The following is a 27,493-nucleotide window of genomic DNA, read 5'->3' on the forward strand; positions in this document are numbered from 1 at the left end:
TCTGTCAGATTCCAGGATATAATCCTTCCAAAGAGTGAGCTTGGCATACATATGTGCACAAATGGACCACAGCTGCAAATACACACACACTCCAAGACTGGGTCCCACTATCTCGGGATTCTACCAGCTGGCTTCCTAGGCTTTCAGAGTCAGGGGAAGCAGCTGGTTCCTGATCCTCCTCTGGAAAGCCCTGATAGCCCCTACTTCACCACAGGGCTCACAGCAGCCATGCGGAGCCAGTCCCCCAGGCGTAGCTGGGCCAGAGTCAAGCTCCAGTATCAGCTATCCACCAAGTGGCACCCATCAAGCTATTGCGACTGCCTCAAAGCGCTTTCTGAGGTCATGGTTTCAGAGAGCTAACACTAGCATTTTCCAAAGTGCGGTCCACAGAACTCTAATGCGGCCAATGTTCCATACACACAGGACTCCATAGAAGAATCCATTTGTAAAACACCACATTCTACAGTCTCCCCCTGCACTGTAGCACACGAGCACAACTAAGACTTTGGGAAGGAAGGCTTGCTGTAACGACTCTCACTTAACTGTATTTAATGATGCATTTCACAAACTTATCTGAAGAAAACCTTCTACATAACAGGAGAAGGATCATACTTTGGGAAAAGCCTCATTCATCCTAGAAGTCGCCTTCTCCCATGACAAAAAACTGCTGGGGGCATAGTAGTAACAGATACTAAACTAAAACCAATTCTAAAATGCTACTAGCACTTGCAGGTACTGAAAAGCTCAGCCTCAACCTGGGCTATTAGTGGAGGAGGATTAGGTGCCGTGGGTGCAGGGACAGCAGCCACAAAATTCACTCCAAGGTGTGTTTAGATCCCAAGCACAGTCCCTGAGTCCACACCACCTCCTTACCCAGTTTCATGCACAGCGACTCCTAGCAGGGAAAATAAAATGGATCCACAGATCGTCTGCTGGTACAACTGGAACAGAGGAAAAGCTGAGAAATTGAAACAAAAGAGTATACGCAGTAAAGAGGCAGAGGAGACTCTTAGAAGAACTGTGATAAGGAGCCAGTGACCCAACTTCCGGCGGGCAGAGACGGGGACAGAGGAGCCAGCACAGCAGAGAACAAATGAGGGAGATAGAGACTCGCTCTTCAGGCAGCCCAGATCCCAGCCATTTTCTTAACCGTCAATCTTTAAACGGGCTTTCTCGGCAACCAGTAAAATCATGTGAAAGGAGACAGTTTTTCCAACACAGGTTGGAAAAATCCAGCTCTGTTCAAGAGACCCCTGTCCAAGAGATTCGGCACTAGATGGCCAGCAGAGTACACCCCTTTCCACTCCCCACAATTCCAGGGTGCCAGATGTCTCGGCTACCACTTACTTTTCCGATGGTGAGAGACTTTCACAGGGTAGGCATCATGAACATGGGCTGGGTCAAAAAGAGGAAAAGAATTTGAGTTCTCCTCCCTCCTGTCTCAGGTTGAAGATGGCTACTGAACGACTCCTCCAGTTCCGAGTTACTAGAAAAGCAAAGGGACAAGTCAGCAGGCAGGGGAAAAAAAGGGTGCCAAACAAGTCTAGTTAGGTTTAAAAAGCCAAACAAACTCATCCCTGAGGGAAGTTTACTCACTGAGGTACTGGGGTGGTAGGTGAGGAAGTGCCCTGGGGAAAAACAACCCACGGGTTCAGGGCCAAGCCTGGGTGTGCACAAACACGTGTTCAGCCATGTGCTGGGACTCTGGTAAAAGCACATCCAGAGGGACCACAGGAGAGGGCAGAACCAGTTCAAGGACTAGGCTTGAGGGCTGTGGCACTGAGGACCAGAGACAGGAAGGTGGAGTTGAGACAGAGAAGTGGAACTTACTGAAGGCCTCGATCTGTCAGATGCTGTAAAATGTCTTACTTGACTCTCAATTCCACAGTGCAAAGACAGGCTTGGAATATTTAAAGATTTATGAACTGCGAGTTAAGAAGCCAAGCTTGGAACTGAGATATGGCCTCCCTCCCATTGACTGCAAGCCTCACTTGTTTTCAGTTATATGGAGGGGGCTCACCTCACTCTTGGGGATGGTAAGGGTGACAGTCAGAGCCCTTTCTGGGAGGAGAGAAAGAGAACAGATAGAGAAATTAAAGAAATAGGGCAATCAAGGCTCACAACAGATGGAAATAGGAATGGGCAGTTTTGGCTTCAAGCGTCCAAGCAGCTAGTTATGTACATTTTCTGTCTGCCTTGTGTGTGTGTGCACGTGTGTGCACGCATGTGTGTGCATATATGTGTGTGCGCGTGCTAGGCGCTACAGTTAGCGATGGATAAAAAACAGCCCCTGCCCTCAACGGAGCTTACCGTCCATCCACAAGCCAAACAAGTAAAGCGACAACTGCCAGGGCAGTAAGTGCCCAAACTGAGGCGCCTACGATGATGAATATGGGCACCTATCATGTGCTGAATAAATGCTGGCAAATTTAGAGAACTGGACAAGAAATGGGGAAAGGGCAAGAATAGAATCTAGCAGGGAAGGGTGAGAAAGCGGGAAGGCGGGGGAGTGACAAGAAGCCTCTGGAGACCCCACCCCCAAGTCCCGAACCCCGAGTCCCGCCCCCTCCTCCAAGGGCCGCGGAGGGCCCGGCGGCGAAGCGGGAGCGTGGGGACGCCCGCTGGCCCAGATCCTGAGCCTTCGGGAACCCGGCGTCCCACCAGCTCACGCTGGGGTATCCAGGACTCGCCCTGTAGGGCCGGGTAGGGCCCCACTACCCGACACACTCGCCCTCTCACCTTCACCTTCCTAGCCTCCCAGCGGCCATCATACCCCCGACGTCACCAACGAGCGCCACTCCCAGCAGAGGCGAAAGGAGGAGGGAGGACGAGCGCGTCACTAGCCGTCGCAGGTTCGCCGTTCTGGTCCCCGTGAGTCGGTGGACTCCGAGCTCAGTGAGTTCCACCCTACTAACCCTTATGGGTCAGGGGTCCGGTGGCTCAGGTCCAAGAGAAGCGCCTCGGCGCTCTTATTCATCGCCAGGGCTTCCCAAACCGATGACGTACTTTCGGGACTCTCGCTGCATCATGGGGGCTGTAGTTCCGCCAGGGGCCGGTCAGGGCTGGGGTGGGCGGGGCCACGAGCTGTCAAGGGAAAAAGAAACCAAGGGCGTAGGTTAGAGGTTCCCGCTCTTCTCTTCGGTTTGTTGCCCTAGAGCCCGACCCCAAGAGCCAGAGCCTGTCTGCTCTGCAATCCACGCTTGCGTTTGGTAATTATAGAGAAGAGCTCTCAAGAGAAATTCAGGAAGCACGCCTGAGCCTGCCGCCCTTCACCTGACTTTGAGGAAGTAAGAATAGCAACAGTCACTGAGAAGGGTGCCCAGGGTATATCGTTCTAACCTTCACATCAGCCCCAGCTGGCTCAGAGGGGAGATTACCCCAGCTCACATATGGCAGCTCACTAGGCCTCATTATGTGCCAGGCATTGGGACACAGCAGTAAACAGGTTCCTGGTGGCCTCAGCGACGGCAGAGAAGGCTCCAAGGCTGTGCTCTCCAGTATGGTAGCCCCTAGCCATGTGCCACAAGCAAGCTCCTGAAATGTTGCCAGTGCAAACTGAGATGTGTAAGACTCAGTAGGGAAAGGAATGTCAACGATCTCATATTTTTATGTTGTGTGTAATGATATAGTATTTTGGGATAAATTGGGTTAAATGATATATACTACTAAAATGAAGTTCACCTGTTCCCTTCTACTATTTAAAATGGGGCTACTAAAAAATCTAAAATTACACAACTGGCTCGCTGTGATATTGTGGTTTATAATAATAACTATTTGATCTTCATTCACTGTTCCTGCCACAGAGCTCCTAAATACCTGGTAATTACCTATATAAGAGCCACAGGGGCATCATTTGTTATATTTAGTTTTGTCCTCTGTTTATGAAATACCTTCAGAGCTATTCAGATAAAGATGAAATGACTGTCTTTTATGAATTATACCTTTCAGCCACAACTGAATTTATGTTAATGAGACAACTTTTGGAATGCTCCTAAGGATGGGGGCTGGTTGCCAGGGAAACCCAATCTCTTGATTAGAAGGGTTGGAACTTTCAGCCCTGCCACCCTGCTCCACCTCCTGAGAGAGGAGTTGGAGATTGACTTGATCGCTAATGGTCAATGATTTAATCAACTGTGTGTATATTCCCAGTAAAAGAAAAATTCTTGTCACAGAAAGAATTCAGATACAGGGAGGTTAAGAAAGAAAAGCAAGAATTTATTTAAGCAAAAGTACAGTCTCAAGAAGGAAATGGCAACCCGCTCCAGTATTGTTGCCTGGAGAATCCCATAGACAGAGGAACCTGGTGGGCTACAGTCCATGGGGTCCCAAAGAGTTGGACATAACTGAGCGACTATCGCTCATCAATCACGCTCTCAAAGGGAGAGCGGACACAGGCAAGTAGCTGCCCCGAGTTTTCTTAGCAAGCCAGTTATGTGGTACATACAAATGAAAGGATGGACTATTCATTTGGAACTGCAGGCTTAGGGGTCATATTCCCTGATTTTCACCCCAGCTTCACCTTCTGGAGGGGAGGAGGGATTTTTGTCCTTATTTAGCCTAGATTGAAAGTGTTGTGGCATCAGTGTGTAATGGGTACTTCTTGTCTGCAAGGCTGATTTTATTGTAATGAGAACATAATGAGCAACAGGTTAGGTTTAGACACCAGAGATTCCCACCTTTTCTCACCTCTCTTTGTCTGCCTCCAGTACACTTATCACCCCAAAATGTGTGGTTTCCTCTCAGTCTGGAGGTTTCTGCTTTTCTTTGTCTGACCATTACAGATGTGTGGTTTTCTGCCATCTGGCTCGAGCTTTCTCTGCTGATATCTAGCTACTTGCATGCTTTAATACCTGCATAATGAGGTCTTCATAAAAAGCCCTGAACTACAGTCTAAAGAGCTTCCAGGTTAGTGAACACATGGAGGTGCTGGGAGGCGGGTGCACCCAGAAATAGCATGGAAACTCATCACTCCTTCCCACATACCTTGTCCTATGTATCTTTCATCCAGCTGTCCGTTTTATTAAATTTTTTTATTCATTTATTTATTTAATTTTGGCTATGCTGGGTCTTCGTTGCTACACAGACTTTTTCTCTAGTTGCAGCAAGTGGGAGCTACTCTCTAGTTGCAGCGTGCAGACTTCTCATTGTGGTGGCTTCTCTTGTGGCAGAGCACAGGCTCTAGGCATGAGGACTTCAGTACTGCAGCTCTTGGGTTCTAGTGAACAGCCTCAGTAGTTGTGGCACACAGGCTTAGTTGCTCCGCAGCACGTGGAATCTTCCTGGACTAGGGATCGAACCTGTGTCCCATGCACTGGCAGGCAGATTCTTATCCACTGTGACACCAGGAAAGTCCTGTGCTATGCTGTGCTCAGTCACTTTAGTCGTGTCCAACTCTTTGCTACCCCCATGGATGCTGGGCTCCTCTGTCCATGGGATTCTCCAGGCAAAATACTAGAGTGGATTGCCAGGTCCTTACCCAGGGGATTTTCCTGATCCAGGAATCAAACCTGCATCTCTTGTGTCTCCTGCATTGTAGGCAGATTTTTTTTACCCACTGAGCTACTTGGGAAGCCCATGGAAAGTCCTAGCTGTTCTTAAGTGATATCTTTTTATAATAAACCAGTAATCTAGTAGGTAAACTATTTTCCTGAATTCTGTGAGCCAATGTAGTAAATTTAATCAAACTTGAGAGGGGAGGGATCATGGGAATCTCTAGTTTATAAATGGTTAGTCAGAAGCACAGGTGACAACTTGGACTTGCTGTTGGCATTTGAAGTGGGGACAGTCTGGTGGGACTGAGCCCTTAGTCTATGGGATCTGATGCTTTGTTGTTGTTCAGCCATTCAGTCGTGTCTGACTCTTTTCAACCCCACACGGACGGCAGCACACCAGGCTTCCCTGTCCTTCACCGTCTCCCGGAGCTTGCTCAAACTCATATCCATTGAGTCGGTGATGCCATCCAACCATCTTGTTCTCTGTTGTCCTCTACTCCTGCCTTCAATCTTTCCCAGCATCAGGGTTTTTTCTAATGAGTCGGCTCTTTGCATCAGGTGGCCAAAGATTGGAGCTTCAGCCTCAGCGTCAGTCCTTCCAGTGAATATTCAGGGTTGATTTCCTTTAGGATTGACTGGTTTGATCTCTTTCTCTAAGACCGCTGTTTAAAAGCATCAATTCTTCAGCAGTCAGCCTTCTTTATAAATAGTGTCAAAATTGAGTTAAATTTGTAGGACACCCTTTCTGTACCTACTCAGAATTGGAGGATGCTTGGTGTGGGGAAAACCCACACACATTTGGTGACCAGAAGTGTCATAAGTGGAATATTGTGTGGAGTTTAAGGAAAAACACTCAGATTAATGGTTCATATTATACAGTAGTTCCTCGGTATCAGCAGGGGATTGGTTCCAGGATCTCCCTCAGGTACCACAATCCTCGGATGCTCAAGTCCCTTATATAAAATGGCATAGAACAGCTCCCTCCATGTGCAAATAGGTATTTGGGTATGGAAAGCCAACATTGTCTCTACTGGACTGCACTGCTCTAGGGTATAATCTTGCCACAGATACCTCAATAAATTGTTTGCCTCTGGACCAATGTTTTTCATACTTTTCATGGGACTGAAATTAAAAGACACTTGCTCCTTGGAAGAAAAGCCATGACAAACCTAGACAGCATATTAAAAAGCAGAGACATCACTTTGCCAACAAAAGTCCTTATAGTCAAAGCTGTGGTTTTTCTAGTAATCATGTATGGATGTGAGAACTGGACCATTAAGAAGGCCAAGCAACAAAGAATTGATACTTTCAAACTGTGGTGCTGGAGAAGACTCTTGAGAGTCCCTTGAACAGCAAGGAAATTGAACCAGTCAATCCTAAAGGCAATCCACCCTGAATATTCGTTGGAAGGACTGATGCTGAAGCCGAAGCTCCAATACTTTGGCCACCTGATGCGAACAGCCAACTCATTAGAAAAGACCCTGATGCTAGGAAGGATTGAGGGCAGGAGAAGAAGGGAGTGACAGAGGATGAGATGGTTGGATGGCATCATCAACTCAATGGCTATGAATTTAAGCAAACTCCAGGAGATAGTGAAGGACAGGAAAGCCTGGTGTGCTGCAGTCCATGGGGTTGCAAAGAGTTGGACATGACTTAGCAATTGAATAACAACTGGACCAGCTTATCAGCTCCCAGTGAGGTCAGAAGGAGCTGTTCCACCCTTTCTGTCCTAACTGAACTAGTAGCCTCCCCTCCTGAGAGTCAGACTTTGGACTGTGAGGCCACACCCAGACCCTGCCTCCAAACCTGTACTCCTACCTCATAGAGCAGCTGTCTGATTGCTTCCTCCTCCAAACTCCCTGGCTAAGTGAACTGTCCGTTCTCCGAGGGCATGAAATAAATTCCATTTCCCTTCTTTGAGGAGGCCTGAAGGTTCTCCCTCCTAAGCATCTGTCCTGTCCATTCCTTCCTGCAAGCTCTGGCCAAGGTGCTGGTCACTTGCTTGAGCCACTGCAGAAGCCTTGGAATCCTTCCCCAGCCTTCTAGCAGGAGCCTCCAACCAGCACCCTACTTTCTCTCTGAAGCATTGCATCAAGCTCTGAGGCCTCCAATGACCAGACTCCCTCCACTTGGCTGATGGTGTGATTGTCAGGGCACAGGGCAGGGGTGGGGTACAACTGCAGGACAACTCTTCCACATTTCCTATTTCTATTTTGACGGACATTTCCACGGTGGACATGAATTGCATTTGGCATCGGAAAAAGGTTAACACTTAAAAGCAACCCTAAGACACACACTTGTATGGCACAGACCAGTTCAGAAAGGACACCCAAGAAACTGAATAGACATGTCACTCCCGGGGAGAACTAGAAAGCTGGGGGTCAGAGGTGGGAAAGAGATTAAGATTTGCACTGTTTGAATTCACAGTGCATGAACTGCACGCATGCTCAGTTGCTTCAGTCATGTCTGACTCTTTGCAACCCTATAAACTGTAGCCTGCCAGACTCCTCTGTCCATGGGATTCTCCAGGCAAGAATACTGGAGTGGGCTGCCATTCCCTTCTCCAGGGTGATCTTCCTGACCCAGGGATTGTACTCCCGTCTCTTAGGTCTCCTGCATTGACAGGCAGGTTCTTTACCACTAGCACCACCTGGGAAGCCCCTTCACCATGGGCTATTTTAAAATAAAAACTTATTTTTAGAGAGAAGGGATAAATTAGGAATTTGGGATTAACAGATAACACAACTATTGTTGTATACAAGGACTGACTGTAAAGCACAGGGAACTATATTCAATATCTTGTAATAATCTTGTTATTGTTCAGTCACTAAGTCATGTCTGACTCTTTTGTGACCCTATGCTCCTTTGTCCATGGGATTTCCCAGGCAGGAATACTGGAGTGGGTTGTCATTTCCTTCTCCAGAGGATCTTCCCAACCCAGAGATCAAACCTACATCTCCTGCTTGGTAGGCAGACTCTTTACCACTGAGCCACCAGGGAAGCCCAATAGCCTATACTGGAAAAGTATATATAATGGAATCACTTTGCTGTGTACCTGAAACATGTAAATGAATTATACTTCAACTTTTTTAATTAAAAAAAAAACCCACTATCTCCTCAGGACACATATGAAAAACACTTGAATGACTCCAACTAAATAAAGTCCAACTCTCCTTAGCCACAGAAAATGGGTTTTGCAATCTGATCCCGTCCACATCACCCATACCAGCCAACCTGCTTCTCAGTCCCGCCTATGCCTTGACAGCTCCATCTCTTGACCTGGAGAATGTCTCTACCTATTGGAAACCTCCTCCCCCTCCAAGGCCCAGCTTAAATGGCATCTGCTAGCAGGCTTCTCAGCTTCCCCATGGCTCAGTTGGTAAGGAATCTGCCTGCAATGCACGAAACCCAGGTTTGATTCTTGGGTTGGGAAGATAGCTTCGAGAAGGAAATGGCAACCCACTCCTGTATTCTTGCCCGGAGAATCCCATGGACAGAGGAGCCTGGCAGACTACAGTCCATGGGGTCTCAAGAGTCGGACACAACTTAGCGACTAAAGCACAACCAGCAGGCTTCTCAGTCTCAGCACCGCTGGTATTGGGGTCAGGTCTTTGTTGGAGGCCGGGATGTCTTGTAGGATGTCTAGGATCACTCCTGGCCCCGACCCACTACTGCCAGCAGCATTCCAACCCCCTTCCCAGGTTGTGACCACCTCAAATCCCTTTAGACATTGCCAAATGGCCCTTGGGGGGCAAAAATCACCTAGAGAAACTAAGCTCTCCACAGTTCTTACAGCCGTTGTGACATTTATCATCCTGGGTTCACAGTGAACTGCATTTTGTTTTTTTTCTGTCCCCATCCACGACTACAGGGTACCTAGGAGGTGGGGGTGGGGCAGGGACCAGATTTCTACTGAAATCATATTCAAATCCCCATCCTTGGCACGCACTTCTGGGACTTCAGGTCAGTTACTTGGCCTCTCCAAGCCTACACCTCCTCACCTATAAAAAGGCAACGTCAGTCCCCACCCCAGAAGACTGCATGCTGAGTGCCTGACATGCATGATGGCCAGCCCACAGCAGGGGTGGACAGAGGCTGGCACTCATTATTAATAAATGGGCTTTCCTGGTGGCTCGGGCAGTAAAGAATCTGCCTGCAATGCGGGAGACCCAGATTCAATCCCTGGGTCAAGAAGATCCCCTGGAGAAGGGAATGGCTACCCACTCCAGCATTCTTGCCTGGAGAATCCCATGGAGAGAGGCTCAAGTCCGTGGGGTCACAAAAAGTCAGACACAACCAAGCAACTAACACTTCGTAACATTAACAAATGCCTTGACATGTTATGGATGCTACAAATCTGCCCAGGGTGTGGCAGGACCACCAGAAGTTCTCTGTTCCCTGATATTCATGTGTGCAAGGAGGGTCAGCAAAGGCTTCAGAGGAGAGTGACACTGGTTTGGATCTTGGGAGATGACACCATGCGCCCCAGGTAGCAGGGCCTGGCTCATATGGAGGGTTTATGAAATGTACAAATGAGACAGAGACCCAAGTCACCCAATCTGCTGACACAGCCAGCCTTCCTCGCTATTAAAACCTCTCCCTGCAGACACCCGCCCTGAAACGTGCACACCCGCCTACCCCAGCATCTCCCACTCAGTGGTTTGAATGACCTTTAATAGGAACGCTGTTTCTGTCTGTCCCTCTCTCCAGAGGCATCCAGGACAGGATGACGCAGTGCAGTGTGCAGATACACCACTCCCTGCTCTGCCCCACCCCCAGCAAAGGTCAAGCAGAGGATGGAGCTGTGACATCCATGCACTTCCTGTCTCCCAGGAGGTTTTCCGAGTCACCATCTCCAAGGGACAGTGTTCTGCTCCCATGATGGGAGCCAGGGAGGATGGGGCTGCTGCAGTCCCACGGTCATGTGGGGACTTGAGTCTGACCCAGGTCCCAGTGTCAACCCTGGAGCAGAAGGCCCCAAGGCTGCAGCTCTGCTGGGGAGAAGCTCTGGGGTGTGACTTCTCACCCCTAGAGTCTCTCTGGGCAGCTGGGTCAGCCCCTGTTGTGCTCAAGCACTGCCCCCTGGAAGAAGCAGAAGAAGTGGGACTGGGTTTTTCAGGAAGATGGGTGAGAAAAGACCAGTTGCTACAAAGCAGTGAAAGTGAACAGTTTTTCCCGGGAAGACATCCAGAGCACCAGGAAGGTCCCAGCCAAGGAGCTGTGCTCTGCCTCTGGCCTGCGGCCCCATCTCTCTGAAGGTGGCTCAAAAGCAGTAAGAGGTCAAGAGCCTGGAGGCTGGATCCTCGTTCCCTGGGCCCCGAGGCGCCGGAGGCTGCTGGGCAGTGGTTGTTGACCAAGAGGAAAAGGTCCGTGGTGGCCACTTCCGGCCAGTTAGGGATCGACGAAGGAGACTGCGATGTAGCGAGTGCCTTTGGTGGTGGGGAGCCCCTCGTGGTAGTGTGTGAGTCTCCCGGGGTGCATCAGGGTCCACCCCTTCCGTGGGGCTCGGATGGAGCAGTTGTAGCGCAGGAACCGACAGCCTCCACCCTGCGAGACAGGAAGTGTCAATTACCCAACAGGAAGTGCCAGTTCCCCAAGGGGACAACAGGCCCTCCCCCCCCCCCCCCCCCACCCCCCTTCTCCCATCTGAGCCATCACAGCCAAGGGGCCCCTCAGTACAGCCTGCCTGGGGATGCCCTGTGAGCGACAGCCATGAGCTGCCTAAGAGCAAGGAATCAGAAGCACTGGCCTTGGAGGGAGGCAGTGACTCTGTGACCAACCTGAACCTCAGTTTGCCCTTCTGGAAAATAGGCATTAAACTGTACAGGGTTGTGAGAATTAAATGAGAAGATACAAGTAAGAGCTAGCTTAGGGCTGGGTTTCTCAACCTTAGCACTATGGACATGTTGGGTCAGATAATTATTTTTTAACTGTGGCAAATACACATAACATAAACTTTATCATCATAATCATTTTCAAGTGTACAATGATAATAAGTACATTTACACTGCTGTACAATTATCATCACATGAGCCAGGTAATTCTTGCTTATGGGGGAGCTGTCCTGGGTACCCCTGGCCTCTACCCAAGAGATGCCAATAGTACCCTCATAGTTGGGACAACTGAAAATGTCTTCAGTTATCGCCAATGTCTGCTGAGAGGGGAACACTGTCCCCTATGAAAACCCCTGATATATTGTAAACTCTCAAAAAAATGATAGGTGTTTTATGGGTGTCCTTCACAATGCCTGCCCAGGGCTGAGTCCCCAGAAGCTTTTATAAATAGTAACTTGGGACTTCCCCTGCAGTCTAGCGGTTAAGACTTTGCTGTCCAACGCAGAGGATGTGAGTTAGATTCCTGGTTAGGGAACTAAGATCCCACATACCTCATGGCCAAAAAAACAAAAAGTAAAAACAATATTGTAACAAATTCCACAAAGACTTTTAAAAGAAAATAGCAGCTTAAGGAGTAATAATAAACGGTCCTCTCCCTAGCTGATCACACCTAGAGGCCCTTCCTTGGGGCCCTGAGGCCCCCAACTACTCCCTCCGCACCCTCTTGTCTTCCTGGTTTCCCCGTCCACCCCTCTGATCACAAGCCTGTGCCCCACACCTGCTCTGATCTTGTCCTGCCATTCCCAAAGCTGCCCTCTTATTTCAAGAGTGATGAAAACCCTAAACTTTTTATTACTAAAATAGCTATTATTTTCCTTGATTACTTATTATGGATTCACATAAGCAATTACCTGGATGAGCTCATTTAATTCTCACAATTCTACAGGGGGGTCCTCTAGGTTTTCCCATCTAAGATATGAGGGAAATGCTAAGAAACGTACCTGGTTACACATTACACAGAGCTGGTGAGAGGAAGGCAGGACCCAAGCCCAGCCAGTCTGGCCCCCAGACATCCCGAATCCTTGCTCTGTTGTATCTAAAGCTTTCTCCCCCCAAACAAATTGTGCTCTGAGCCCACCTCTTCCAATAAGCCGTCTCCACGCACCAGGCACCCTCTCTCTAGGGTTCTCTGGCACTGGCATACCCTGACTGGCCACCCTGTGAGCTGCTTACTCCCCAGTCAGCCCCTGCCCCTGGCCCGCCCCTGGCCCAAGGTGCCCCCTGCTCACCTCATAATCCACTCCAACCCGGTTCAGGGCGATGTTGATGGTGAAGGTGGAGGCGTCGTGGTGTGGCACCAGCGAGGGCTGCTCATCGGGCTTGTAGCGGACGACAAAGGCCAGGTCGAATTGGGCCTGCGCCAAGGAAGCAGGACAAGAGAACTGGAGTTAGAGAGGCCCCCAAATGCTGGGAAAGGCAGGGGTGCACAGAAGGGACCCCTCATCCGATCGCTGCAAAGTCGACCAAGACGGCACATCTGCTTATGCTGTGTTCTCCAGTGTCTGGCACAGACAAGGTTCTCAATTAAAACATGGGATGGAAGGGAAGGAAGAGAAGGAAAAGTAAAGAACGGGAGGATGTGGAGGGAGGAAGGGAAGAGCGGGAGAAGGAGATGGAGAGCAGGGGTGGGAGGAAGAGAAGGGAGGAAATGAATGTAACCCTCACGACTCTTTCTGGCTGGTGATTCCTTGGGAGCAAGGCCCTGGCACACTCAGAGCAGGTGTTTGGAGAAAACCAGGGTAAACAAGGAGGAGGTGACTGAGTGAAGGAGGGCAAAAGTCAAAAAAGGCAGCCAGACACAAAAGGGAAGGAGCTAAAGGAATGGGCACGCCAGCCAGCTAACGGGCTTGTTCGGTGGACTAGCATAGGAGCCTCTGGAGCAGGATTTAAGTACACAGAGAAGGACGCAGAGTCTCGGCTGGAGGCAGAATGGCCTCCCCTTACCAACTAGATGACTCCAGAGACCCCGCCCACAGCATCCGCCTCCCGGGACCCCGCCTCCCGAGGCCCCACCTTCCGGGGGCCTAGCCTCACCCCTGAAGGGAGGAGACGCCACTCCTGGAGACTAAATATTCAGTAAACTCTCCCCCAAGCCGGGAACGCCTTCCTCCCCGGCAAGCCCCAACCACTCCATCCCACGCCCTCATCCCGGCTGCACCCCTGGCACGCCCACCCTGGTGTAGTAGCCCGGGTAGAGTTTCTCCGTCATGGGGGCGATGTACTCCACCAGGAACTTGTGCCACTCCCGCTCAAAGTTGATCTGGTTCATGTGGATGTCGATGGTTGGCACGTTTTCGTAGCCACCCTGGATGCGGTTGTCCTAGACGTGACCAAGGAGAATTTGGTAAGCAGAATTGTAAGATCCAACCCCCCAACACACACCATGAAATTCCAGCTCCCTGGTGTAGTGCCTGTTCAGTTGTTTCAGTCGTGTCTGACTCTGTGCAACCCCGTGGACTGTAGCCTGCCAGGCTCCTCTGTCCATGGGATTTTCCAGGCAAGAATACTGAAGTGGGTTGCATGCCCTCCTCCAAGGGATCTTCCCTACCCAGGGATAGAACCCTTGACGTCTCCTGTGTCTTCAGCATGGCAGGTGGATTCTTTACCCCTGAGCCACCCAGGAAGCCCCCGCAGGTGTACATGCTCTGTCTAAATCCCCTCCCTTTGACCTGTGAACCTGATGGGATAAGGTTAGGTTACAGGACAAAAGTGAAGGGATTCAGGAGATGTAATTAATGTAATGTCTACGCCTTTGGGTTTATCCAAAGGGAGATCATCTCAGGTGGGCCTTCAAGGAGGGTCTGGAAGACAGAGATTTTGTGTCCTGCTGGCCCAGATAAAGCAAGCTGCCTGAAATGATGCCGCTGCAAGGATGTGAGTTCTGTCACATGAGCTTGGAAAAGGACCCCAAGCTTCAGATGGGATCCCAGTCCCGGCTGACACCAGGACTGCAGCCTTGTGAGACGCTGAGCCAGACTCGCAACCCACAGAGACTGGGAGATAATAAATGGGCATTGTTTTAAGCTGATAAGCTTTGTGGTGATTTGTTACACAGCACAGAAAACCAACACAGAGGCCACAGGTTAGTTGGGGTACTAGAGCCCCAGTGCTGACTGGGTCGCTGGAGCGAGCACAAGGGTTCATCAGACCCCCCATGTGGGCTATTTGAGTTACTGGGTTCTGGAGATGAGCTCTGGCACCAAGTATGTCAATTGGGCAGAACCATGAACTGTGCTTAGTCCAGCTGCTAGCCCAGATGTTAGCTTGTCCCAGCGGCATATAGGCCCAGGGGTTCACGTGCCTTTAAAAATGGTGCCTGAACTTTCTAAGAGGCTTGCAGGCATGAATTCCTCCTTCAGGGAATGCACAGCCTGTCACATGCACCATGCCCTTTGCTTCCTAACACTGGTGTCTGGTGATCTTAGCCCTGCTGTCACTTCCAAATCCTTCTGCATCCCACATTATCTCATTCCTCCCCCATCTCCATGCCCAATCTGGGGAAGGAAGCGAAATCATTCTAATGACAAACCAGGAACTGGAAACCTAGCAATTCAAGACGAAGGCAGCTCTAAGTCACCCAGCAGCAATGGCAACTTGAAGACCAACACTCCATCCCATTTCTCACTCCCTCTACTCCTAAGTGTCTGCAGGCACCCCTGCCAATGCCTCCATCTCCAGGAGTTCCAGAGAGGTTGGCTAGCTTGTCAAGAAAAGGGCCCCGAGGGCAGGCATGGGGGAGGGGCAGCACCCTGCCATCGCAGTCAGGCATCTGGACCCCTACCTTGTTATCTCCCAGGGACCACTGGCCGTAGTGCTCCATCTCCTCCACCAGCTCATCACAGGCCGTCTCCGTGAAGATGGGGAACCAGTAGACGTCCGGGCAAGGCTGAGGAATGCGGGGATTCGGTCACAGGGTCCAGAGAAGCATCACTTCATCCTCCCGCTGCCCCCATGGCCCTCTGCAGACCCTGCTGCAGGCAAGGCCCCTCATGTGGCCTATGTCCAGTCCCAAACCCCAGTCTGTGAGCCTTCCGTCTCCCCACAAGTGTCCCCAGGGAGCAGGAGGTCAGCAGGCTGCTGAAGGGAGGAGGAAGCAGAGCTCAGAGCTGGCCCTTCTCAGCCAAGGTCACAGAGCTGCCGAAGCCTGGAAAGGAATATGCAAATCCAGGAAGCAGAGGCCACAGGCTCCAGGAGAAGCAGAGAAGGAAGCATCTGTTTCTCACTCTAGGCCCACAGTCTAGAGACCACAGTTGGGGACATTTTCTTCTCTCCTGCTCTGGCCAGGGAAGATGCCTCAGGCCCCTCCGCCCCGAAGACTCCAGCTACAAAGTGCCATCAAGATGCAGGGGGCACCCCACTATGCATTCCCTCGCCCCAAGCAGCACCAGAGCATAGGAAGGGGGCTCCTGCTCCTCCCCCAGGTCAGCTGGCCCTGTTGCTCTGCCGTCTGTCCCCCGCAGCCGCTGCAGGGTGTAAATCCAGCAGCTTTGTTCACAGAGGGTGCTGGGGCCTTACCATCTCCACCATCTTCCCTGCCAAGGCTTTGGTGTAGTTCTCGTGGATGTATTTCTCCTTCCAGTCCTGTGGGGAGAGAGGGAGCTCGGGTCCTCGGGCCAGCCTGGGCCAGCTGGGACTCACCTGCACGGGCTGTTCCAGGAGGGAGTTCTGCCCCCCAGGCCCGGTGGGGTGCAGGAGCGGTGGGGGTGGGAGTAGGGGAGCCTATATGTGCCTACGCCCGCTGGGTCATGTGAGCTGTTTGGGCACACAAGTATGTCCATGGGAGTCCATGTTTGCATGTGAGTGTACATGTGTGTGCTGTGTGTATAGGTCCGCCTGCAGGTATGTGCCTGTGCCCACATCAGCCACAGGCTTGCAACATCTAGTGATGCTGTCAAGACTGCCTCCTCCTTTGATCAGCACAGCACCCTCAGAGGTGAGGCAGGCTGGGATAGCACACCCATTTTAGAGCTGAGATAACTGAGGCCCCACAGATTCTGGCCAAAAGATAATGGAAGGACTAAACAACCTTCACTGCCACTTCTCAAGAACCAAGAGCAAAATCAGGGTGCTGAGAGCAAAAGCAGCGTACTGAGCATGCCCTCTGCACTCAACACCAGAGGGCAAAATACCTAAGCTACTACTCCGGCCAGACCCCTGGACACAACCCAACTCTCACCCTATAGAAGGAACAAGCTCACCCCTCCTCAGGGAGAGAGTGAGCAAGGGAACCTGACGTTAGTTCTCACTCCCCACTGCTGCAGAGGGGGCCCCAATTAAGCCTTTCCTGAAAAAAAAAGATAACCGAGGCCCCAAAGGTGGACAGGCTTAACTGTCACAGCTGGACCACAAACCTCAGCCTGTAACTCCCGGTCCCTCCTCCACCAGATGGCGCTGCCTCTAGAGACACTCTCCTCTCCACACCAGAATCCTGCCTGACAAGCCCTCTGGGGTGGAGGGAGCCAGGGGGGCCCATGGGGTCCCAGCCCAGCCAAGGTCAGACTCTGGGAGGGAGGTGCCTCAGGTCACAGGATCACAGAGGTCCCTTTTGTTCCCATGCCTGCCCACCCACCCGGGGCCTCACCTCAGGGTTGCTGAACACCTCCCAGAGGTCGTTGTGGAGGTGAGTGGTCTGGTAGCTGTCCAGGGAGAGCAGGTGGCCAAAGGAGTTCCGGTTGGTCAGGAACATGAACACATCCTGGGGAGAAGAGGCCGGATGGAAGAGGGCCTCCCTTCTCCTGCACACCCCACCCCTGCGGTGGGCAAGACTGAGGCCTCCTCTACCCACCATATTTAAATTCACAACCCAGTGTGGGTCACTCCATTTCCCAAGTGCCCAAGGCCTGAGCCAATCAAGGAAGACTTCCTGGAGGACTGAATAGGAGTGAAAGAATGAACGCGCAAAAGAAAAGGATGGAGTTCTGATCCTGGAGTGAGTTGTGGGCACAAGGAAAACATCATCCCGCTGTCACATTAAAAAAAAAAAAAACCACAAAATAGTATCGGGTGGGGCACAGGGAAACAGTAAGGGCGTCTCTTGGGCACATTACTTGGAGTAAAGGTGGAAAGTTCAGTTTTCTTTAGGTTCTGTCGAAACGTACATAAAAGAGATTGTGTAGGGCTTCCCTGGTGGCTCAGTGGTAAAGTATCCACCTGCCAATGCAGGAGATGTGGGTTCAATCGCTGGTCCGGGAAAATCCCACAGGCCATGGAGCAACGAAGCCTGTGCGCCACAACTACTGAGCCTGTGCTCCAGAGGCTGGGAGCCACAAGAAGAGAAGCCATTGCAATGAGAAGACCAGGCACTGCAGCTAGAGAGTGGCCCCTGTTCACTGCACCTAGAGGAAAGCCCGCATCGCAATGAAGACCCAGCACAGCCACAAATAAGTAAACAAAAATTTAAAAAAAGAGAAAGACAGTGTGATAACTGGGTCTACTAAAATGATCCTACAGACCCCGAGGGGCAGCCCTCATACCTGGGCCCCCAAGTGCCCCCACCAGGGCCTGGCAGCCTGTAAGCAGTCCTGCTGGGATCTCAGAAGACACAGGGCCCATGGGAACAAGGTAATTCGTCTTCCCCATCAACGGGGCCTCTTCTGACTGCCCAGCCTAGCTAACCTGCTGCCGGATATTGGCACAGAAGGCCATGTCGGGGTCCAGCTTGCTGTGGTGGAACAGGTCTGTCTCCTGCAACTCAGCCCGCAGGGCGCTTCCCTTGATCAGGTAGATGTTTGAGATGTAGGGTACATTCCAGACACCCCTAAGGGAGAGAGGGGAAGATGGAGGGGGTCACAGGCAATGGTGTGGAGTCAAAGGCTGGGGGTCAGGGGTCAGACAAGGGGGAAGTCACAGGCTGGGAGGGCAGGATGGTGCTGATTTGATTCCCCTACTCTGGGCACATGGCCCCAGGATAACTGTCAGGAAGTCCTTCTGGTGTCTGACTGCAGTCTTCCTTGCTTCAGTTCAGCAGGAATTTGAGCACAAGAAGGACAGGAATATTGAGGGAGGCGAGGCCAGGCGGAAGACAGAGGAGGGTGTCCCCACATCCTGCAGGTACTCACACACGCCGCCCCTGCACGATGTCCACGTAGTCCTCGGAGCGGGCGTAGTAGCCATCTGCACTCAGTGCCCCCCAGAAGTTCGACCACAGCCTCCCATGGCGGGTCATCAATGGGGTGATAACGTTCCTGGGGAAGGGAGCATCTCAGAGGGAGTCCCTCTGCCCGAGAGGAGATTGGGGCAGGTTCAGGTGTGGGGAAGGGGAGGGAGGGCGCCTTCAACCTGCAAGGACCTCCCTGGAGTAGGGCCTGGGGTGGGGTCTGGCCCATCGGGTGCCAGCTACCCCCGCCCTTCACAGAGCAGCCAGGAAAGGCACAGAGGAGGAGGGGTGGGGGTAGGGGGTGGGACGTCTTGGAGCTTGGAGCCAGGAGGTAGAGAACATCCTAGACTAAATCAAGGTAGCCAGGACTTCCCTGGCAGTACAGTGGATGAGAAACCCACCTGCCAATGCAGGAGACACAGGTTCGATCCCTGGTCCAGGAAGGTCCCATATGCTGCAGAGGGACTAAGCCTGAGCACCACAACTACTGAGCCTGTGCTCTGGAGCCCATGAGTCACAACTACCGAGGCTGCGGAGTGCAACTACTGAAGCCCATGCGCCTAGAGCCTGTGCTTTGCAACAAGAGAAGCCACTGCAATGAGAAGCCTGTGCACTGCAGAAAGAGTGGCCCTCACTCGCCGCAACTAGAGAAAGCCCATGTGCACCAACGAAGACCCAGAACAGTTAAAAATAAAGTAATAATATGTGTGTGTGTATAAAGACAAGACAGCCAGGCTGGGAAAAGCCCAGGGTCACAGGTGAGGCCAATGTGGAGGAGGAGACAGGCAGGGGAGAGGCCCCCACCCCAAGCCCAGACTCGGGTCCAGGGCCATCGTGAGCCCTGGCTCTGCGGGCCTGCCTGCCAGCCAGACGCGGCCAACCCACAGCCTCACTTGTTCTGCTCGATCAGCAGCCGCAGGGTTCTGGGCTCGGTCAGGGCCACGTCGGCATCCACACTGAAGTAGTAAGTGCAGCCACGGTCCTGCCGGCACAAGTCCCTGTGGGGAGGGAACACAGGGTCATCGGGGTCAGGGTGCTGGTGCCAGCCTCCCCACCGCCCAGGATCCCTGCACCTGCAGTCCCCGCCGCTGCCCACATCTTTCATCACCAGGTACCAGCCAAGGGTCTTTAGGGAGCTCAGGTCAGCCCTGCTGCAGACTGGCACCAGCCGCCTCGAGGTGCCTCCTGACTCTGAGACCCAACCCCTGGACTACAAAGCTGTCAAGACAAGGCCCAGAACCTGGCATCTGGCACCCAGTGCCCTGAAAACCTGGGCACTGGGGAGAGCAGGCCACAGACAGGCCCCTACGCTACTCAGTGCTATGGGTAAACTGGCTCTGCCTTTCCAGAGGACAGTCTGGCAACCTACACCAAAAGCTTTAAAAATCTCACACTTAGTAAAATCAGACAGAGAAAGACAAATATCATATGATATCACTTGTATGTGGAATCTAAAAAAATAATGCAAACCAACATATTTACAAGACAGAAATAGACTCACAGACATAGAAAATAAACATACAGTTACTAAAGTGGAAAAGGGGGAAGGGGAGAGATAAATTAGGAGTATGGGATTAACAGATACACAATAATATACAAAAAATAAACAACAAGGATTTACTGTCCAGCACAGTAAATAATAACACCATAGCACCGAGCCATGTAGGAACCTGCCTGTAGGCCTGCTCTCCCCAGTGCCAAGGTTTTCAGGGCACTGGGTGCCAGATGCCAGAAAGATAATGACATTCAGTACCTTGTAATAACCTTTAATAGAAAAGAATCCGAAGTTGTACACCTGAAACTAGCACAATATTGTAAATCAATAATAGTTAAAATTTTCTTAAAAATCTATGTTCTTTTTGTTTACTGGCGCCAGGCTCAGCAAACTACGGAGCACAGTGCAAATCTAGCTCACTGCCTGGGGTTTTGACCCTTTTCTCTTTTTTTGACTGTTCTAAGTGTCATGCGGGATCTTAGTTCCCTGACCAGGGATCGAACTCATGCCCCTCTGCAGTGGAAGCATGGAGTTTTAACCACTGGACTACTAAGAGAATCCCCAAGAACTTTTTTCAATTTTACTTTATTGACGTATAGTTGATTCACAATGCTAATTTCTGCTATACAGCCAAGTGATTCAGTTGTACATATATATATATACATTTTTTTCATATTCTTTTCCATCATGGTTTATCACAGGATATTGAATATAGTTCCCTGTGCTACACAGTAGGACCTTGTTTTTCCATTCTCTATATAACAGTTTGCATCTGGTAATCCCAAACTCCCAGTCCACCCCTCTCCCACCCCGTGGCAATCACAAATTTGTAAGAACAGTTTCACATTTCTAAACGGGTGGGGAAAACAAAAATCAAAAGAAGTCATGTGAAAATCATATGAACTTCAAATTTCAGTGTTGATAAAGACAATGTTATTGGAGCACAGGCACGCTCATTCATGCTCTAATAGCTGGGCTGAGTGGTCACGGCAGAGCCCTCAAAGCCAATTTACATAGATTTACTAGCTGGGCCTTTATAAGGAGTTTGCCAATCTCAGATCTGCACTTTCTAACACTTTTATAGTTCACACAAATTAAACTTGTTTATTTCCATGATAAAGGAAAAAAATCACAGGCTGTTTCTCCAATTGTCAGCATTTATCTCCTCTGGCCCTCCAGTCCTTCCTCTGTCTCTCCTTTGCTTCCCGAACTCAAATGTCAGTGCTCAGCCCTCCCCAGGAGAACTGAGGTTGACTCAATGATTTCCCCATTTGAGAGATGAGAACATCGAGGTCAACGGAGGGGCAGGACTTGCTGGAGACCACATAGCCTTCTGAACCTCTGTCTGCCCGCCTGGGGCTCCTGATAACACGGCCCCTCCACCACAACCCTCAACTCACGCGCCCATGTTCCTGGCGTCTGCGCTGGCCATCCGCACCTCGGGGCCCACCAGTTTCACAGACTGGTACTCGTCGCCATGCTCTGCCAGGAACTGCTCCACCTGAGCCTTGTGGTGCTGCTCCTGGGGGCAAAGGGATGGAGGCTGAGGATGAAGCTCCACCCCCTGGGACCACAGCGTCTTCTGCTGCCCCAGGCTGCTCCCTCTCATTGCTGGCACATCCCCAGCCACCTGCTGGAACTTGCTCCCTGGAACTCTGCCATCATCAGACCTTCTACCTGGAGTGCCCTTCCTGGCCAACCTCTGACTGTGTGTGCATGCTAAGCACTCCAGTCGTGTCCGACTCTTTGTGACCCACCAAGCTCCTCTACCCACAGGATTCTCCAAGCAAGAATACTGGAGTGGGCTGCCATTTCCTCGATACTCTCGAACCGGAGATCGAACCCACATTTCTTATGTCTCCTGCATTGGCAGGCGGGTTCTTTACCACTAGTGCCACCTGGGAAGCCAGCCTCTGACATCCTCCCCTGACTAGACTAGGTCTGCTGCTGCTAAGTCACTTCTACAGGCCTCTTTAAAGCCTGTCACCAGGACACGCCCCTTACCCCCCAGGCCCCACATCCAGTCAATGATGACCAGTTCTTCTGGTCGAAGGTATGGCCCAGGGTTCTGCTTTGCTATAAAACACTCCAGGTAATGTTCAAACGGCACTTGGAAAAAGTTTATACCTGGAGCCCCTTGCATGGGGAAAAAGGAAGAGCAGGGTGTTTAAAAACAAACCCAGGGTTCGGAGCGAAGCCTGGATCTGCTCCAGTGAGCTGCATGACCTTGGACAAGTCACTTCACCTGTCTCAGCTTCAGTTTCCTCCCTTGTAAAATGAGAGGGCAATCCTGTCTCCCCATGGGGTCACTGCAAGGAGTTGACAAGTCAGACAAGAGCACACAGTAGGTCCTTAAAGACCATCTGGGACAATTCTCTTTTTCTACACAAAGTCACAATTTATGCGTGTAAGGTTTGATGACTCCAGGGAAGCTGGGAGCCTCCCAAGGGCAGGGTCTACATCCTCCTCCTGTTTTTAGGAAGGACAGCTGAATGTTTGTGAGACAGACAAACTGAGCTAAGTCGGGGCCCATAGGTCCCTGGAGGTGGGGTGCAGACAGTCAGGGCCGAGAGGTCTCGGAAGAGGGTGACCATAGTGAGGACAGCTAAGACTCTATGGAAGACAAAGAGCCTTGACAGCAGGCAGGACTTAAGAGCATGTCTGGCTTCTCTCAGCCAAAGCTGAGATGTGGGACGTTATCCTGCTGGAATGGAGAGGCTGGCAAGGAAGGGAGCTCAGAATACTTATTCCAGGCCTGGATTCACAAAGTAGCAGGCCTTCAGGTGCTCCTTGACTCCTCAGAATGCATTATACTCAAGGAATGAAAGCCAATTTAACTATCACCAGATCAAATCAGGAAAGACTGGGACTCCCCTGGTGATCCAGTGGTTAAGACTCAGCACTTCCACTGCATGGGACACAGGTTTGATCCCTGGTTGGGGAACTAAGATCCCACATGTCCTGCAGCTTGGCCAAAAAAAAAGAGGGGAGGAATGAAAGACTGACTGGAGCAGGAAGGGAAATAATGATAATGACGTCCGCTAAGAGCACCTACTATGTGCTTCCTCTTCATCAGGTGCTTGTCTTCATGCTTCAGAGGTCAACTTGTTTAACCCTTGTAGCAATCCTATGCGGCCAGCACTAATAGTATCCCTAACTGAATAGACCTAATAGATGAGAAAACTGAAGCCCAGAGAGGTTGAATAAGATGCTCAAGGTCACACAGCTAATATAAGCAGCGATAATGGTGTTCAAATCCAGCCAGTCTGACTCCAGAATCAACCCAGTGATTGGGAATACAGCCTACTGCCCACTTCCATCTGGCTCAGATAACCCTGGCTTGATCACTTCCTCAGAGGTCTCAGGGTGTCTTGCAAGGGTGGACCCTTGACCCAAACCACATGGTGAGCCCACCGAGAGCCTGCTACTCACGTGGTTGTGAATGAAAAGCCTCAACCGTTTTCGGGGGTAGTGGAGGCGCAGGAGCCGCTGGAAGAACAGGGACAGGAACGGGGTGGGCTGTTCGATGAACACGCCAACCAGGACGGTGGGCAGAGCTTCATCCTGCAGGGAGAGAGGGCGGCACAAGAGTCCAACCATGTCCAGCCATGGAGCGGCTGCTGAGCCCTGAGGATGGCCAGAGGGACTAGCAGTCAGAGGCTCTGCAGGACTTAGCAGGAAAGGGGCCTGGGCAGGAGCTCCGAGCAGGGTGTGCAGGGGGCAGGGGACGGGACCAGCAGGGATGCAGCAGGAGGCTGTCCTTGCAGGGGACAGGTGCAGTGTGAGTCCAGACTCTAGCCAGGACGGGTTGACGGCACACTGTCAGAGAGCCTGGCTGGCATGAGGTCTGAGATGGGCCATGAATGAGGAGTAAGGTTCATGGGATGGGGAGAGGGCTACAAGGGCGCCTGAAGGACCAGGCAGAAGAAACCAGAGCTTAGGCTTCCCAGGAAGCCAGAGCCATGTGCAATCTGAGAAGGCTTCCAGGAGGAGGTGCCTGGGTGAGGACGAGGAGGGAGGTGACCACTTTACGGCCCACCAGAGATGCAAGAGTCTCTTCCAGAACCCCTCCTCATCCCCCACCCCAAGTACAGAGCCCCGAGGCCCAGCAGCCTCACCCCAATGCCCTTGAGGCTGCGCAGGCCCTCGTCACATACGGCGCACCCCGTCTCGAAGGTCCAGAAGCGCGGGATGTAGTTGCCCAAGTAGTTCAGCTGCAGCTGTCAGGAGATGAGGGATATGAGTGAAACCAGACCAGCCCCTCTGCCCCAGCCACCACCAAGGAGGGGGACCTGCACGCCAGCCCTCTGCCATCCCAAAGAGGGCAGGAATGTGGCTTTGTTGGGGGCGGGTCTTGGAGAGTATATCTGCCCTTGGAGATGACCAAAGCTGCTCTGAGAGGGGCGGAGGGAGGACACAGACTCTGGTGCTGCTTCATCTGTGACCGCCTGTGTGCGCTAAGTCGCTTCAGTCGTGTCCGACTCTGCAACCCCATGGACTGTAGCCTGCCAGGCTCCTCTGTCCATGGGATTCTCCAGGCAACAATACTGGAGTGGGTTGCCATGCCCTGCCTCCAGGGGACTGTCCCAACCCAGGGACTGAACCTGCCGCGTCTCTTACGTCTTCTGCGTTGGCAGACGGGTTCTTTACCACTAGTGCCACCTGGAAAGCCCTGTGGACCTCCTGGGAGCGTGTAAAATGCAGATTCCTGGCCCCCACCCCCCACCTCCCGCAGACATTTCAAAATTGCAGTTCTTGTGTGGGTGGAGCTAGTGGTAAAGAGTCCACCTGCCAATGCAGGAGACACAAGAGACGTGGGTTCAATCCCTGGGGGTTGGGAAGATCCCCTGGAGGAGGGCATTGCAACCCACTCCGGTATTCTTTCCTGGAAAATCCCATGGACAGAGGAGCCTGGCAGGGTACAGCCCATGGGGCCACAGTGAGTGGGACACAACTGAGCAACTGTGCACACGTGCACTTGGGTGGCATCAGGAAATCTGCATTTAAACACACTCCCGTTCCCCTCCCGTCCACCTGATTCTGAAGGAGTGGTTGAGGACCACACTCCTAGAAACCAGTTGTGATCCAGGGGCCTGTCCCTCAAGGGCCAGGGGAGGCTGGCCTGCACCCCTGCCCCTCCTGCAGCTCTGGGAGAACAGGGAACATTCTGTCCTGTTCAGGGCTGGCGAGGCCTCACGCCCTGGTGCAAACATGCAATGTTTGTTGAATGTAGGAACAAGTCTGCCCTGGGGTGGCAGAGTACAGATGACTCAAGGCAGCCCCGCCTGGGCCTGGATGGGGACAGTGCCTCCTCTGTGGTCCAGCAGAGACAGACAGGGCATCACTGACCATCCCGGTACAGAGAGGCAGCACCATCCTGAACTCAGATGTGAGGACAGAGGCAGTGAGCATGTCCCAGGTAGGCGGCCCCAAACCCAAGGGGAAGCTTTGGGGTCACAGTGAGAGCACAACCCCGGATTCTGGATCTCTCCCCCCACAACTCTCTCCTGGGGCTGGGGCCCCTCCCTACCTTGGTGGGCCCGTTGCCATGAATCAGGACCGGGAGGGTGTCGTAGGCCAGGTTCCTTGCTCTCACTTGGCCCATTTCAAACTTGAGCACGACCTCATCTGTGGGTCAGAAAACAGAGACCTGTCCAGCATCAGGGCCAGAGGCCAAGTTCTGGGCTCTGACCCAGACAGTCTGCACATAAGACAGCAGGTAGGACTGCTCTGTCTGACAGTTATAAAATGCAGACGGGCCTTTTCCCGGAGGCCTGAGAAGACGCTTGGCAGGGAGGCCTTTTGTGGTGAGTGATCATGTGAGGGGAGCCCCTCTGTGCAAGCCCCTGACCCACCCAAGAAGCGGTCTGGACCCAGTTTCTTAACCCAGGCTCATGAACTCCCAGAACCCACAGACCAAAGGGTGTGATGTCTCTGCACATCACTTGGATGGGACCCAGAGCTCTCCTCAGACTCTCAAAGGGGTCCATTTACCCCATTAAATCACCAGTCAATGATCTGGTCCAATTTCTCTTTTCTAAGGGTGGGAAAACAGATGCCCAAGGGTGTGTGTATGTGTCTTGCCTGAGATCATCCAGCAAAATAGTGGCTAAGCAACGTCATCACCAGCCACTGACTTGGGACCAGGCCACGAGCATTTGTGGTTTCAAGGGTCAAATGGCCTCTCTGCTTCCTATGTCATCTATCAACTCCCTGCCCCCAGCTCAGGAAGTCTTCAATTGGGAGGTGGGAGAGCAGGGGAAGGAGGTGATGTAGGCTCCCCTTGAAGGACCAGGGACACAGGGCAGGGATGGGGTACCCACTGAGTGTATCACCCAGCTCCTCCCAGTCTGAACCCTGGTGTCCCGCGGGCTCTCTGGACTGACCTCCTGGCCCTCCTTTCTTCATCCCCAAAGAGACACAGCTCTGCCCCCAGAGAACATCCAGGTGGTCTCTGGGGACCTGGGGATGAGATAGGCAAAACCCCAGCACAACAGCTGAGAGGAACCTCCTTGGCTGGAATCCTCATCTCCTTACCACTCCTCTCAGGATCCCCCACCCTGTCGGGGCTGCTCACCCAAGGCTCCATCCAAATTCTGGAAGATTCGGCAACGGTGGTCCAGGGTGATATTGATCTGCTCCTGTAGGAAAGAGGGCATTGGACTACACCAGGAACAAGCCGTGGCAGTGGACAGGGCTCCATCACCCAGTGTGGGGAGCCAGCCCTCCCACTTCTGCCACTTCCTCTCCCTCCATCCACTTTGCCCTGTCACAGCAGGGCAGCTGGGAGCCCTGGGAAGGCCGGTCAGTGGCCAAGCCCCTGGGATTTACTGCTCTAGCACCTTTATTCACAGAGAACTAGGGGCTCTCTGAACTGGAAGGAATCTAAGGGGACATCTGGTTCAACAACAGCCGTTGTGATAACAGATGCTGGTTTAGCACTTAACTGTGTGCCAATCACTAATTTGAGTATTACATGCACACTCATTTAATCCACAGCACATCCTTGTGGGAAAGTATCACCATCATTGCATTTCACAGATTTAAAAACAAGGCAGAGAGAGGTTGGATAACTTGCTCAAGGTCAACGGGCAGCCTGGCCCTGAGGTCCATGTTCACTACATAACGCTACCTCTTGCAGATGCGACTATGTCTCAAGGAGCCCTAGGTCAGGCCAAGTGACACTCTAGGCTCAGCCTTCATCCCACAGAGAGCAGCCCTATGGATTTAGACCACAGGCTTCTATGAGCAATGTCACTGGAGGCAGAGGGGAAGGAGAAGGAAAGACTGAGCCAACAGGTCAAGTTCATAGTTTCCACCGCACAAGTCCAACTGCATCACCTCATTACTTCATGGATGATAAAAATCGAGGCCCAGAGAGGGAAAGTGACCTACCCTTTGTCACACAACACAGCATAAACAGGGGTTGAGGGGGTGTGCAGGGCAGAATCCAGGAATACTGACCCTCACCCCAAGAGTTCCCTAACTTTCTGCCCAGAGGACACTGGCTGGCTTA

The 27,493-nt window shown here is 51.9% G+C and overlaps 2 protein-coding genes and 1 long non-coding RNA gene across 12 annotated transcripts in view; 1 reads left to right on the forward strand and 2 right to left on the reverse strand.

Annotated features, from left to right (window-relative positions):
• MFN2 (mitofusin 2) overlaps positions 1 to 2,789 on the reverse strand; it is a 27,174-nt gene extending 24,385 nt beyond the window's left edge. Inside the window, exons 1-4 of one of the 10 annotated variants that reach the window (XM_060396102.1) lie at positions 2,311 to 2,789; positions 1,597 to 1,779; positions 1,348 to 1,486; positions 874 to 941 (exon numbers count right to left, since the gene is read on the reverse strand). The gene's annotated coding sequence lies outside the window, so the exon portion shown is untranslated. Of the gene's footprint in view, positions 1 to 873; positions 959 to 1,347; positions 1,487 to 1,596; positions 1,780 to 1,830 lie in introns of all 10 variants that reach the window. The other 9 variants (XM_060396099.1, XM_060396104.1, XM_012187308.4 and 6 more) reach the window with 9 other exon arrangements.
• On the forward strand, positions 2,555 to 14,417 carry LOC105606461 (uncharacterized). The gene is made up of 2 exons (XR_001044009.4): positions 2,555 to 2,895; positions 14,155 to 14,417. It is a non-coding gene; the product is annotated as an uncharacterized LOC105606461 (long non-coding RNA).
• Positions 10,150 to 27,493, reverse strand: part of PLOD1 (procollagen-lysine,2-oxoglutarate 5-dioxygenase 1) — a 29,645-nt gene continuing 12,301 nt past the window's right edge. The window contains exons 6-19 of the mRNA XM_027975631.3: positions 26,555 to 26,618; positions 25,508 to 25,605; positions 24,096 to 24,197; positions 23,410 to 23,541; positions 21,378 to 21,499; positions 19,376 to 19,480; positions 18,445 to 18,570; positions 18,002 to 18,143; positions 16,968 to 17,081; positions 15,902 to 15,967; positions 15,168 to 15,272; positions 13,560 to 13,706; positions 12,616 to 12,741; positions 10,150 to 11,039 (exon numbers count right to left, since the gene is read on the reverse strand). Of these exons, the coding sequence (XP_027831432.1) occupies positions 10,884 to 11,039; positions 12,616 to 12,741; positions 13,560 to 13,706; positions 15,168 to 15,272; positions 15,902 to 15,967; positions 16,968 to 17,081; positions 18,002 to 18,143; positions 18,445 to 18,570; positions 19,376 to 19,480; positions 21,378 to 21,499; positions 23,410 to 23,541; positions 24,096 to 24,197; positions 25,508 to 25,605; positions 26,555 to 26,618 (1,605 nt within the window). The 3' untranslated portion in view covers positions 10,150 to 10,883. The remainder of the gene's footprint in view (positions 11,040 to 12,615; positions 12,742 to 13,559; positions 13,707 to 15,167; positions 15,273 to 15,901; positions 15,968 to 16,967; positions 17,082 to 18,001; positions 18,144 to 18,444; positions 18,571 to 19,375; positions 19,481 to 21,377; positions 21,500 to 23,409; positions 23,542 to 24,095; positions 24,198 to 25,507; positions 25,606 to 26,554; positions 26,619 to 27,493) is intronic.

The sequence above is a fragment of the Ovis aries genome, chromosome 12 (assembly GCF_016772045.2).
Source record: "Ovis aries strain OAR_USU_Benz2616 breed Rambouillet chromosome 12, ARS-UI_Ramb_v3.0, whole genome shotgun sequence".
Taxonomy (NCBI): Eukaryota; Metazoa; Chordata; class Mammalia; order Artiodactyla; family Bovidae; genus Ovis; species Ovis aries.